At 48.9% G+C, this 13,776-nt stretch overlaps 2 protein-coding genes across 3 annotated transcripts; one reads left to right on the top strand and one right to left on the bottom strand.

Moving 5' to 3' along the window:
- Positions 1–162: 162 nt before the first annotated feature.
- SPINT2 (serine peptidase inhibitor, Kunitz type 2) lies at positions 163–11,308 on the top strand. Of its 2 annotated transcripts, none has more exons than XM_026687765.2 (7): positions 163–259; positions 7,722–7,886; positions 8,569–8,616; positions 9,000–9,059; positions 9,136–9,297; positions 9,475–9,549; positions 9,868–11,308. In XM_026687765.2, exons 1-7 carry the CDS (start codon positions 187–189, stop codon positions 10,032–10,034), a joined length of 750 nt encoding a protein of 249 aa, XP_026543550.1. In that variant the 5' UTR covers positions 163–186; the 3' UTR covers positions 10,035–11,308. The 2 variants fall into 2 exon arrangements, with proteins under 2 accessions (XP_026543550.1, XP_026543549.1); XM_026687764.2 differs by having other exon boundaries at positions 9,136–9,306.
- A 384-nt stretch (positions 11,309–11,692) lies between these two features.
- Positions 11,693–13,467, bottom strand: YIF1B (Yip1 interacting factor homolog B, membrane trafficking protein). The gene is given in 8 exon segments (XM_026687791.2): positions 11,693–12,191; positions 12,324–12,417; positions 12,513–12,668; positions 12,753–12,810; positions 12,892–12,941; positions 12,943–12,968; positions 13,051–13,155; positions 13,232–13,467. Coding segments are annotated over 8 exon segments (849 nt in total). The 5' UTR covers positions 13,439–13,467; the 3' UTR covers positions 11,693–12,038.
- Positions 13,468–13,776: the final 309 nt, after the last annotated feature.

The raw sequence follows: 13,776 nt of genomic DNA, 5'->3' as shown, positions 1-13,776 counted from the left end.
TTGCAGCCGGTGGGGCGCCCCGCCACCACGTGATTGCTACGCAGTCTATGCAAAATAGGTGGGCAGACAGGTGCGATAGACGTCGGTCCCCGTGATTGGCGCCCGGAGAGCGGTGGGCGTGGTTCACCTGTGGTGTTCGGCGGCCGTTGTGGCCCAGCGGGCAGCTTGGCCCGGGAGGACGTTGCGATGACGCGCGAGAAAAGTCTGGCGCTGTTGATCACGTTGGCGGCTGCGCTGGCGGCCGCAGAGTCGCCGCCAGGTAAGAATTCGCGCCCCGTGCTGCTCCCCTGAGCCGGCCTTGAGGAAGAGGCGTTCCTCCCGTCCCTTTGTAGCTTGAAACACGGTGGCCAGGCTTGGTTGCGGATCGTTGGGCGGGTTCCTGCGCTGTGTCCGGGCCACTGCCAATGCCCTGGTCTCTACAGCGCAGGCTGGCCTTGACATGCCCCACCCGAAAAGATCGGCCGGCTGCGGCTCGCTTTAGCCCCTCCCCCACACTGTCCCGGTTGTCGAGAGTCCTCTCTCCCCCCCCGCGTCTTTCCCAGCCACGTTTGGCTGCTGGGTCTGGGAGATGAGGGCCTCCTTTCTGCCCAGCTAGACGGGCACTAGCCTGGTAGCTCCTCCCCCTCCCCCCGGTCTGGATACGCTCCTGAAGCCCGGTCTGGAGTGTTTGCTGGACTGCCTTCGCTCTGCTAGTGGGGTGGGCAGGTACGAAGATGGCAGCCTCTCGCCAGGCCTCTCTTGTGCCCATCAGGGCTTTATGCACTGCTGGTTGTGTTGTCCTGGCTGAATCCCCAAGAGGGGGGAATCTTGTCTTCTGGCAGGGTTGGGGGCAGAAGAAAGCCTTTTCCTGGGCTAGAGCCAGCTGAGAATGGTGATGTCTGCCCTTCCCATGAACTCCCATGGATGAGAGGATGTTCAGTGAAATCTGATCGGGTGGGATGGGCCAACCAGTCCTGAACCGGTTCAGCCTGTTCGGGTGAGGTCTGCAAGTTGTGCCTGAGTCACCTGCCTCCCTGCCATTGTCTGCTGGAGGAAGTTGGTGCCAACTGGACTTCCTGTAAGAAAACGTTCCTGCCGCCCCGCCTAACAAAGGGGGGCAGCGGGTGCTTTCACCTGCCTTTTCTACAAGGGCCAAGTGGCCACAGGGCAAATCCCAAACTTTGGGCAAATAGGAGGAGGGAGCAGGATCCTCTCTCTGCAGTCAGGAGCGGAGGGTCTTCCCTGCGCTGTCTCTTGGTGTGGGAGGTTATGGTGGGCCAATCTCTGGCTCCTTGCCAGCAGCATCCTGGATGGGATCTTTGGGCCACAAATATTGCACGAGGGAGCAAAATGGGAAATTAAGGGCTTTCTTCTCTGAAGCTCACACTCTGCCCAATTATTTCTGGACAAAATCTCTGTTCATCTGAAAAATGGCTAGCTTAGCCCCCTGCAACATTTCATTCAGGTCAGTCATAAACTGGAGGCTCTTACAGCTATGACACGGTTATATGCCTGAAGCCTCAAACTCATTCCAAGTTAAGGAGGCGTTCAAATTAATCCATTGGGCCTTTTTCAATTTGGGTTCTGCTTTAAAACTAGTGGGGTTATGGACAGCAGTTTTGCATGCACATTACAGTGAAAAAGCCTAGAGAATTGCAGTGCAATAAATCCCACACTAAGCAACATGTGTTGCTGAATGAGTTTCTCCTCTGCTCTCCAAAGACCTCCCCCTCACCCCGTAGCCCTCCTTCTTTCCAGGTGCATAGGTTACTTTTCCCCACTTTTGCCCTTGGAAATTGCTCCTCCTGTAGATTCTATTTATTTCCATATAATTATAAAAGCTAACTACGGAGTTCTGATCTCTTTTCCTTTTGTGGGTCACTGGGGGGATAGAAATCTGCCCGGACACTGTGTTTGCAAGGGTTGGGACTTAGACCTTGGAAACGGGGTGTTTGCAGGACATCAGCCAGAGGGAGATGGGCGGCAGTCGAGAAAGTTTCCTTTCTTTTTTAAATTCAAAGTTTTTTTTATTTTTATTTTTTACACATCTCTTCATGTGAGCAACGTGATTCCAGATTACAATATTTATACATAATCATAGACACTTTCAACTTTCTTAATATCATTTCAAATTATTATCCATTCGACTAATCTTTAGATAAATTTCCCTTTCATATTTCAACTCATTAATTCAATATCAAAATCATTTCATCCTCACATATATTTTTAATTATTTATCCCCTATTATTTCCATTTTCAGCTTACCACCTATTTATGTTACCTTATATATAGTTATCTATAACTTTCTCAAGACCAATTTAAAATTAGACAGTCAATGAAAGAAGAAATGAGTAAAAGTAAAATAAGATTAATACATTTAGGATCCACATGGTATATCCCCCATCTACAATATATTTTATATCTATTCCAGAGATATTCATATAATCATTTCATGTTTTTTCTTTGTTTCTAAAATTTACCTATATAATTTTAATAACATTTCATTCCCCAGCTTTTGATTATAATATAATTCATTCATAATAAATATTTTACATTCCCACATAATCCCTTCTAGTTCATTATATTTTCTATTTTCTCATACCCTTTGTATAATCAATTATATTTTCTATTTCATGTATACCACAAAAAAATAAGAATAAAAAAAACAGAGTTAATTTCCCCTTTTACTTCCTTTTAACCAATTTCCACCTATAGCATTTATATAACCCTAATTCACACTTTTTAAACATAATACCAGATTTTCGCCCATCATTATATTCTCTGTTTTCCTAATATTTAAATAGTCATTAGCATACTTTAGTGTGTGTGTGTGTGTATCTTTGTTTTCTGAGGTATTTGTATGTGGGTCTTTGGTTATTCGGGTTTTCTCCCGCGTAAGATTGGAAGTATCTAGGCAACGTTTCGATGAAGTCTCATTCATCATCTTCAGGCTTGTGTGTTCTGCTCTGTGCTTCTCAGAGTAATCTTATACAGAAGCCTGATGATGGCAGATGAGATTCTGCCGAAATGTTGCTACAACTTTAAAAGCACAACTACAATGACGTGGAAGAATACCCGAACAAAGCTGAATACCATACATACATACATACGTGTGTGTGTGTGATTAATAACAATAGAACCCTCTTAATATCACTCACTCCATTTTTCCTCTCCCCCTTGCTTTTTTTCTTTTTTGAAATTTCTTCTTGTACAGCTTCTTTTGCTTACTCTTGGGAGCTTTTTCTCTTTTATTTATTATCTGTGTCGTCAATGTCTTAGTTTTAGTTCCTTTTCTGTCTTTTGGCAATGTCTCTGAATCTTCATGTCCATCTTGGCTGTTTTCCTCTTTGGCCCCTCTAGAATTCCTTTGTTCTGCTATAAATTGCATTACTTTTTCTGCCAGTGTGTTCAATAAACCCCTTCTTTCTTTTATCATTTCTTTCACTGTTTGCAGTTCCAACTTAAATTCTTTGCTTGCTTCTTCCATTTTTTATCAATTATGTTATTCTTTATCTTATTAAAGTTAATTGTAATCCTTGCCAAGAGACGTTTATATCTCTTTTTCTTATGGTCCTTCTATTTCCTTTGCACAGTCAACCCACAACAGTCCCAAGATATTGCCTTCCTTTGTCCTCTTACTGCAATCTCCCCCTTTTTCTTTTAAGCTTCTGGGCTTCTTGTTATGTAAAAGTCTTTTATTTCATGTCTTTTCTCATTCACACATTTAACAGACCTGTAATTTTCCATAAAGCCATCCAGGAAAAAATGCCTTGTACCATTAGGTGGTGCTCTATATCACTTCCACTTTTCAAAGTTCTTTTTTCCCCCTTTTTTTCAATTTTATTAATGGTAATTTTCAAGCATTTCAACCATTAGCTTTTTTTAAAAAAATACAATCAATTCCAAGCAAGTTCAGCATTTTATCCAATGCCTAATTAATGCCAGGTTCTGTATATTATTCCCAATTGCATCCTTAATTTCGTTATAGCTCTTTTGTAGTCCAGACTTTTATTTACTTTATATTGTCCTCTTGTTTTCTATTCGCCACTGTTGTACTCTCAAGCGAGGAATCTTTCTTTCTGCTTTTCGGGGTTATTAAAACAAAAGGTTCAGCTTATCTTGTCTGGATACATGCCACTCACCACTTCACTTCTCCAGCCCACACCTAGGTCCCAGTAGCTTCCTGTCTTCAGGGCAGCCATTAAAACTGACGCTTCTCCCTGTCTTCCAGGGGAGTATACCAAGCCAGGGAGGGGAGATGCGGCTCCCCTCAACCCAGCTGGAGGTCTCCCCCTCTTCCCCCACCCCTCTGAGGTGGGTCTGATGCTTCAGTCCCGTAGGGACCCCTTTAACAGGGTAAGCACGGATCGAAGCTGCACACGATCACAGTCTCCATCCGTCCTCGACGGAAGTGCCACCATAACTCTGAGAAAGTTTCCTGAAGCGGTGCATTGCATTTCAGCCTGGCCTGCCTCAGCCTGCATTCTCTGAAAGCCCTCCATCCCCCAGCCACACAGTAGGAAATGTGACCATACCAGGTTGCTGGAAAATCTAAACAGCAGCTGTGGCACAGGTGGACCATCTTGTGGTGGTCAGAATCCTGTGGGATTTGCTTTTGCTGGTGGGCAAGGAAAGTGATTCAGAGAGGCAGCGTTCCTTTCCTTGGCCGGCTTCGCCAGGGATGAAACCCAGACTCTTAGGCCTCTGTGGTCTTTCCACTCGTACCCTCCCCCCCAAACAACAGCTGTTTCTGGCAAAGTTGTTGTTTTCCACTCTCCTGGGACAAACGGTCACATGCATAGAGAAGGACCTTCCACTGGAAGAGAGACTACAATCAGCTCTAGAATTAGGAAAATACTTTTAATCTTCAGTAACAGAATCAAAGTGTAGGGCAAGCATTCATCTGCTCTGAGAGAACAGTTCACAAATGCCAGCCCCGCCAATGCCTGCAAGTGGATATTTGCAGAAAAGCCAAGGAATTTTCAGCTTTCTGAATGCTATCCCTCCCAGGAAAAGTACCACTGTAACTGCTCTATTAAGGCAAGTTGACTTGCACAGATGGGTATTCCAGACTTATCTCTGCAAGATCAGCCTTCTGAGGAAGAGGGGATGAAGGATCCCACTAGCATCCCATTCATAACTTGTGGTTCACAATCCTACTTGCCTTTCCAGACCAATCTGGGGGGTGGGTTGTCCTGGGCTCTTGGTGCCCAGAGTAGGCAGCAGCTAAGTGTGGCAGTGGGCCTAAATGCCATCAGAAAAATATTTGATACTTCTGATGGCGTTTCAGTTGAAGATGGACCAGAGACCGCGATTGTGCACAGCTTTGATCCGTGCTTGCCCTGTTGGAGGAGTCCCCGAGGGACCGGAACCATCTGACCCACTTTGTAGGGCTGGGGGAAGAGGGGGAGACTGCCAGCTGGGTTGAGGGGAGCCGCATCTCCCCTCCCTGGCTTGGTACTTACTCCCCTAGAAGACAGGGAGAAGTGGCAGTTTAATGGCTGCCCTGAAGCTGCCGGGACTTAACTTTGTGCTGGAGAGTGGAAGTGGCAAGCGGCGTGTAACTGGATAAAAGACTTTGAATTTAAAAAAAAAAAAAACTCCAAAAGAGGAAAGAAAGACTCCTTGCTTGGAAGAATGGTAGCAGCGAAACGAGAATAAGAGGAAAATATAAGGTAAAGGAAAAATCAGAAATAAAAGAATTATATGAAATCAGATATTAAATTTGAACTAATATACAGAATTGGACATTAATTAGGCATTGGATAAAATGCTGGACTTATTTGGAATGAATAAAAATTAACATTAATACTACGGAAAAGAGAATTAAAAATAAAAAAACTTTGGAAAAATAGTGATATGGAACACCACCTAATGGTTAAAGATTTTCCTCTTTTATGTTTTTATGGAAAATTACTGGTCGCATAAATATTTGAAAAGAGAAGAAATAGAATAAAAGATGATTAACACAACAAAACCCCAGAAGTTTTGTTTGTTTGTTTTTTTAAAGAGGGGACTATAGTAAAATATAAAGGAATACAATATTTTGGGACTGCTGGAGGTTGACTGTGACAAGAAAACAGAAGAAAGAGAAAGTGAGAGAAACAGAAACTTTTGGTAAGGACTATAATAGAAAAATTTGATCTTTAATAAAGAAATGGAAGAAATAAGCAAAAAAAATATGTCGGAGCTGCAAACTGAAAGAGGTATGTTAAAAGAAAGAATGAAATTGCTGGACACAATGATTAGTAAAGTAATGGCATTGCAGCTTGCAGAAGAACAAAGAAAGCTCAGAGAAGACGAGTCGGAAGAGGGAAACAACAGCCCAGATGAATATGGAGAACAAAGACCATTGCCAAAGGATATAAAAGGATTTAAAATAGAGACATTGACAACAGAGACAACAAATAAAAGAGATAGGCTCCCAAGACTAAGAAGAAGAAGGAATTATATAAGAAGAAACCCAAAAAAAGAGAACTGGAAAGGGTGGGGGAAAACATGGCTGACAGGCAGAGGAGAATAAAAATAATACCAGAAGAAGAAAAAGAAGAAAGACCAGGATATTTAGAAAAAGGAAAGCTGGCTAAAATTAAAAGAAATAATAAAGCCGAAAAATTTAGAGATAAGAGTTAGGGATTCTATAAGGGGGATACCACATGGGAATGTATATTGGCATTTAGTCTAAAACTTGCTGGGAAATATTTTAGGATTGTGTGTGTGTGTGTGTGTGTGTAAGACCAATAAACACAGACCAAGACTCCCAACCAATCAGGATGAAAAAAAAGCATTCTAACACAGCAGTAGGCTAGCCCCAAATTTAAAACAGAAATGGCTGTGAAAGCCTGACTCGCAGACTAACACAATACACAAGCCTGATGATGGCAGATGAGATTCTGCCGAAACGTTGCTACAACTTTAAAAGCACAACTATAATGACATGGGAAAATATCCAAACAAAGCTGAATACCATACATATAAATACCCATGAACTTAAACACACACACACACATATGAATATGAATTGTATATGAATTATGCTGTTATGAACCCTTTGGAGGATGTAAAAACGGGAATGGAAATGAATTAAAATATATAAAGTGGAAAGGAAGAAAAAATATGATTGTTAATGATTATAAGTAAAGTGAAGATAAAATGAGAGATATTAAGAAGTTATTTTAGGGATTTACTGGGGGAATACTTTAAAATATATACATTTTAAAATATACAGTTGATTATTTAATGGATATTAGAGGCGTACATTGAGAGTATTTTATTATGATTAAAGTAGGGGAACGAAAAATACCATGTGGATCCTAAATATATTGGCTTTATTTTACTTTTACTCTTTTTTTAGATTATTTATTATATATCGGCTTAGAGAAAATTAAGGATAATAATGATGTGTAATGTAAAATAAAATAGGTGATAAGCTGAAAATGGAAATAATAGGGGATAAAGAATTGAAAACCTATGTGTGGATGAAATGATATTGATATTGAATTAATGAAATGCAAATTTATTTAAAGATGAGTGAAATGGATAATGATATGAGATGATATAAGATTAATGGAAATGAAAGTATGACTATGTACAAGTGTTATAATCCAGAATCATGTTGCTCACGTGAAGAGATGTGTAAAATTAAAAAAATAAAACACTTTATTTAAAAAAAAATATTTGAGTGTGGAGTCCACTGGCCTCTTTGAAACTGCTTCCTTCCACAAACCTCTCTCTGCTTTCAGGCCGATGCCACTCGCCCAAGACAGTGGGGCCTTGTCGGGCATCCTTCCATCGGTGGTGGTACAATGCCACGAGTCAGATGTGCCAGGAATTCATTTTTGGAGGTTGTAAAGGCAATGCCAACAACTTCGTCTCCAAACAGGACTGCTTCCAGACGTGTATCAGAGGTGAGCATCAATGAAGGAGTATCTATAGCTCAGGGTTAAAATGAGGGTCCTGGTTGTTTCCCTGAAGACATTTCGTTACTCAGGCTAAGTAACATCATCAGTGCTAGTCTAGCACTACCGTCAGACTAGCACTGAGGTCATCTAGTTGGGTAATGAAACGTCTGCTAGAAAACAGCCCAGTCCAGAGAGCACAATGCCACAGGTGAACATGCCACAGAGAGTTGCCAGAAAGTGTGTTTATGAACCCAGTGCTTGCTGCTGCCTTCCTCTTTTCCTACCGCTGGGACCCCCTGTCACTACGAGGGGCACAAGGCTCCTGCTGCCTTTCTCCCCTTCATGCTTTGTGGCTTTCACTACACCCAAATTCTCAGCCCTGAGAGAAAGCAGCTTGCGTTTCTCCTGCCTTCAGAGCAGCTAGAAGTGGGAGTTCCCAGGACCTGGTATCCACAGTTGGTTCCTGGCGAGGGGTGTGTGCTCTGGGTCACCATCAGGAATGCAGCATAAAACTTAACCATCTCAACACAGAGCAGTAGACAAAGAAAGGCTGAGATCTCCCTCCCCAGGGGATTTTGTCCAAGGCTCCTCCGGGCATGAGGGAGTGTTCCAGGTCAGGCCTTCTTCAGTGAATCTGCTCCAGACCATTGCTCTGGGTTTCTGATGCCAGAATTCTCTTGACTTCCAGGAGGGGCTGCAGAGGCAACAGTGGTACCTAGCGGGCCAGCCACTGAAGGTAAGGGTCTTGGGCTCATGCACGAGGCTGGAAGAATTGGGAACTCGAGGAATTGCTCTCAGAGGTGGGCTGGAGGCTGGGGTCTCCGAAAACCTGTAGCCCCTCAACAATGCTGCCTTGGTGGCCAATTTCCCTGCAAGGGGCTGTTTTCTACAGCCTCCAAAGCCAGATATTTCTTGAGGTCTTCTGGCAGGTTAGGTCTTACCCTCTGTTTTGCACTGGCTGCCTTTTGGAGAGAGGGGCAGATGAGCCTCTGGAACTCCTGGTGTGCATATTAGGGGTGCCCAGGCCTGGGAAGGGGGGAGTGGCTTGGAACAGCCAGCTTTTGCCAAGGATGACCACTGGTCTTCAGCCTCTGGCCAATTGCTCTGCTTTTCTCCCAGTGGCTACACCAAGAGCTGGACATCTCCCAGAGGCCTACGAAAACAGGCCTGGCTTCAGAGGTAAGAGAGTTCCTTCCTTCCTTCCCTGGACTGTCTTTCCTCCAGGGGCCTCTCCGAACCATCTCTTTCCCCCTAGAATTCTGTGCTGCGCCCCGGGTGGTAGGTCCCTGCCGGGCCTCCTTCCTCCGTTGGTACTTCGACCTAGAGAGCCGGATGTGCAAGATGTTCGTCTATGGGGGCTGTCGTGGCAACAAGAACAACTATCTCTTTGAAGAGCACTGCTGGAGCCAGTGCACAGGTGATGGAGGTAACACCTGTCACCCTTCCCAGGCAGCTGGCATGCCCTCCCACCCCACCTCCCAAGATCCAGCATGATTTGGAAAAGTCCATGCTTCCCCTGCACAACCCCCAAAAGGGCAGCCGGGACTCCCAGTTGCTCCTCCCCACTTTTCTCTCTGTCTTCTCTCTGCTTCAGAGATAACTGAAGAGCCAGGAGATGCAGGCGCCCAGCCTCCCCTCCCCTCCGAACCCTTCAGCTTCTCCACCAGAGGTGCGTAGCTGGTCCTCAGCCGAAACGGAGGGAAGTGGGATCTCATGCCACACTTTGGCTTTGTGGCCAGCTCAATCCAAGAGGGACCTGGGCTTCCTGGGGCATCTTGGCAGGATTGTTCCTGGTACAGCTCCACAGCAAGGGCTCCCTAATTGTGCTGCTGCCACAGCTTCTCCAGGGGAGGAAGTCCCATTCTGGATAAGGAGGCACACAGAGGACCGTTGCCTTGCCAACCCAGCAGGCAGCAGGGAAGCTCCCCCGCCTTCCTGAAGCAAAACCCCTTCCCCGCCTGAGGCTTTGTCTCTTCTTCTTCCCCAGCTGTGGTCCTTGCCGTCCTTCTGGCCATCCTGGTGACTATCCTGCTGGGCTCGATGGGGGTTTTCTTTGTTAAGATCTGCCGGAAGAACCCGGAGTTGTCAGTGGGAACAGTGTGGAGCACGCTGGATGACAAAGAGTACCTGATGAGCAATGCCTACACCCTCTGAGCGAGGGAGCTGCCTCAGTGGGAACTAAAGCAGCATGTAAATACCGCAGCAGGCGGCTGTGCCTTGCTGGGCTTTGATAGGGAAGCATCCTTTTCCCCTGGGAACGTCCCCCTTCTCTCCCCTGGCCTTGGTCACCCTTTCGGCTCAGCTGCTCCACAGGAGTCCAGAAGGAGCTGCGGGCACTGCCCCCCCCCCTTCAGACCCAATGACGACTCCTCCTTCTCCTCACTTGACCCACGGCCCCACCCTTGCCTTCCCCCTGGTGAACGGGCTCTACGTAGCCCTGTCCCACTTGGGTCCTCTCAATGCAATGGGAGAGTACCTGGGAATGCCCAGCTGAAGCTCCTCCGGTTGAGTCCCGCAGAGGCGGCTCTGGAGGGTGGGCCTGTGCCCTGCACACATTAATCCTGTTGGGGAAAGAAGGGGTGGCGAGGCTGTTGAAGCCACGTTTCTTCAGGATGAAAACAAAAACAAAAACTTTTGGGGTGTTGACCCCACTGTGCTTCTGTAGAATTCCTCCGGTGCACCCAAGACCTAGAGGTACTGTCTTCCCTCTCAAGCTGGGCTGGGCCATGCATTTCCCAGCGGGGTGAGAGAACAGGCTGCTGTGCAGGGGTTCTGCACAGCTTTCACCAGGGCCCTGCAAAACCTCATTTCCCTGGGGGACACCAGCAAGGAGTGCAGAGTGCCCCAAATATGGCTATGCCAGGGCAACGGGCAGAGTGCAAGAGACCCCAATCTGGGAGCCAGGAAGGGAGAAAAGCAAGGTGTAAGGACCCTAGTAGCCCTTATGTTGCTTTGTCTGGGCAGGGGGCCTTTGGCCCCCTTAGTTCATTCCTCACTATGCCTTAAGCTCAGCTCTTCTCCAGGACCTGTGGGGGCTGCCCAGTTTTTCTTGAGATTACCAGGTGCCAACAGCTGCAGCTGTTGAGGCTCTGCCGTTGGCTGGCATGGACTATTTTCCCCCAAGCCTCCCAGATGAGGCCACCTTTGGCTCCCAGGCCCACTGCAAACCTTCATTTCTCTGGATTGCACTGTTGGCTGTGGCTGCCAGCACTTCCACTGCATGGTTCCCTCCCTGCCGGGAAAGGCTGTGTTTTCAAAGAGTGGCTGCTGCAGAGGCATCTCACTGAGCAAGCTTCTACATAACCAGCTTTAAATGGGTTTTTATATATTTTTTAAAAAACAGATCAAAACTTGATTGTATTAAATCCTGAGGGACTCTTTTAATTGTTTTTAGTAATGAATGAACTCTGAATAAAAGAATCACTGAACTTTTGTGCAACGAATGCTTTAGCACTGGAGGGGGGTAGGTCCTGGCCAAGGGGAGCAGCTGTGGCTGCAGCCCAGAAGGCATTGGAGAAGCTCCTGCCCAACTAGGATTGCCCTTTGCCCATTCAGCGCTGGTGACAAAGGTAGCTGCTACTCCTTGGAAACCTTCCTTGAAAGCCTCTGTGGCAAAGCAGGCTTGCCTACTACCAGAAACCTAACTGCTTCTCTTCCCCACTCTCTTCCAGACATCTTCCCATGTGCCTGAAGGTGCAACCATTTTGCTTCTGACCGCATGTGGCAGAGCAGGCCAACCCCTTGGGGGAGGGCAGGTGGAAGACAGACAAGGCCTTCCAGTACCCCTATCGAAATGACAGAGAGCATGCACACACTGCCTCCCACATTTTATTTTGTTTCTGGCAAGCAGGAAATTCCATATCCTGAAGAGACAGGAAAGTAGGCCCTTTCCCCAGTTCCTCTGCAGGAGTGACCAGCCTGGCTGGACAGGAACCAGACAGAAAAGAGCAGGACAAGCAAACGTCCTGAGCCAGATCAAGGTGGGAGCAGTGCAAACTGCCAGGCACCTCCCGAAGAAGGACTGGGGAGCTGTGATTTAGGGCCCAGGAAAACCCACTTGCCCTCCTCTGTCTTCTGCACAACCAGGGCGGCCAGGGAGAGGGGACAGTTTGGAAATGCTGGGTGTTGGGGGCACAAAGCAGCTGCCGGAGCAAAGCATCAGTAGATGAGCTGAAAGGTGAGCCAGTACATGAGGAAGGGCTGCAGCCCAGCCACAGCCATGGTAAGGTACATGCGCACTTGGTTCTTGGTGTCCCGCCTTGGGACCCCCTCGGTTGCCTCTGACAGGATCTTCAGGCGTAGCGAACGGATCTGAGAGAAGGAGGATGGATGAGAGCAGCCCGCTTAGAAAAGCCAGTGTAAGCAGGTGGCCAAGGACCCACAAAAGTGAAGGGGAGGGCCACCCATCCACCCTCGCCCAGCATGGCAGCCTCTCCCTCTCACCGTAAACACAAAGACGGTGACACAGCACCAGCCGAGCAGCATGTAATAACCGGTCTTCCCAAAGAGCAGCCCTGCCAAGAGGCCTGCAATCATGCTGGCAAGGAGAAAAAGATGGGTTAACCTCACTACCCATCCTGTCCCCCCATCCCGCCCCGCCCCGCCAGGATGCAAGGGCCCCAAGCTCCTCACCCAACATATTTGTAACCTGAGAAGGCGATCAGGTCGATGGGGGTCAGTTTGGTGTTGACGGCCACAAGGTAGAGACCGACCAGAATGGCCAGCACCTCCACGATGAGCCACGCCAGGGTGGAGCTTGCCAGCAAGCCCAACAGGTCAGGGGAGAACCTGCAAGGAGCAGCAGGAGTGGGGAGGGGGTTCCAGGCTAGGGGAGGGGAGCCCGCTAGGCTCAGGTGCTGCCACCAGTCTCACCGATTCTGAGTCCCCAGCGCCAGCCCAGCCACCAGCAGGTAGGTGATGAAGGCCATGACTGTGGAGGAAGAAAAGGTGGAGGAGGAGGAAGGGGGCGGCTTGCCGCCGTCCCCCCCCACACCCCCTGTCCGAGCCCTACCTGGGATGTAGAGGTCGGGGGCATTGACGTCGAAGCGGGGCGCCACGGGGGTCCTGCTGGTAGCGCACCTGCCAGTCCTGCCGAGACAGACAGACAGACGGAGGGGGAGGGGAGGGAAGGGGCGGGAGGACCCCTCGCCCGCCCCCCGCCCCTGCTCACCTGGTGCCCGAAGGGGAAGAGCAGCCGCGCCAGCTTCTGCCCCACGTACCGCGTGTCCACCGCGAAGTAGCACTGCAGGCGGCGCAGCGGCACCAGGCGCTCGGCCTGAGGGGAGACGTGGGTCAGGCGGGAGGCTCTCTGCACATGCTCGGCAGAGGCTCGGCACCGGCGCGGCACTCACCAGTGACCGCCCCCGCCAGGCCAGGCTGCTCCCGTAGGCCGCGGCCAGCTTGGCGAACGGCTCCGGCCGCGGGGGCGCCCGCTCGGGTCCTCCGAGAGCCGCGGCGGGGCGGCGGGCGGGCGGCGGGCGGGCGACGCTGCGAAGGGAAAGGCGGGTGCGCCCCCGCGCCCCCGCTCGCGCGCGCCCTCCCGCCGGGTTGCCCTCCATCGCTGGGCGCTGCTGGGCGCGGGGCAATGGGCGACCCGGGACGCGAGCCACGTGAGGCCGCCGTCGCTCCGGACAGGCCGGCCAGTTGCCAGGAGACAGTTTGACGTCACCGGGGCCCCGCCTGCATGGCGTGCAATGACGTCACTGCACACCAAGCCGCCCCGCCCGTCTTTCGCGGAGGCGATTCCAGGTTTTTTTTGGGGGTGCGGCAGGGGGTCTGATCTGGCAGCCCAGAGAGGCTCGAGGGGAGGAACCGGCTCGGCGAGCGGCTCTGGGTTCTAGTAGCCGTGAGAATAACTTCTCCGGCGGGTTTGCCTGCGACGACTCCGCTCGGCTGC

This window comes from Notechis scutatus, chromosome 8, assembly GCF_049901735.1.
Source record: "Notechis scutatus isolate UNSWTSFEM ecotype Mainland chromosome 8, rNotScu1.2, whole genome shotgun sequence".
NCBI lineage: Eukaryota > Metazoa > Chordata > Lepidosauria > Squamata > Elapidae > Notechis > Notechis scutatus.
This window is presented reverse-complemented; position numbering and strand designations above follow the sequence as displayed.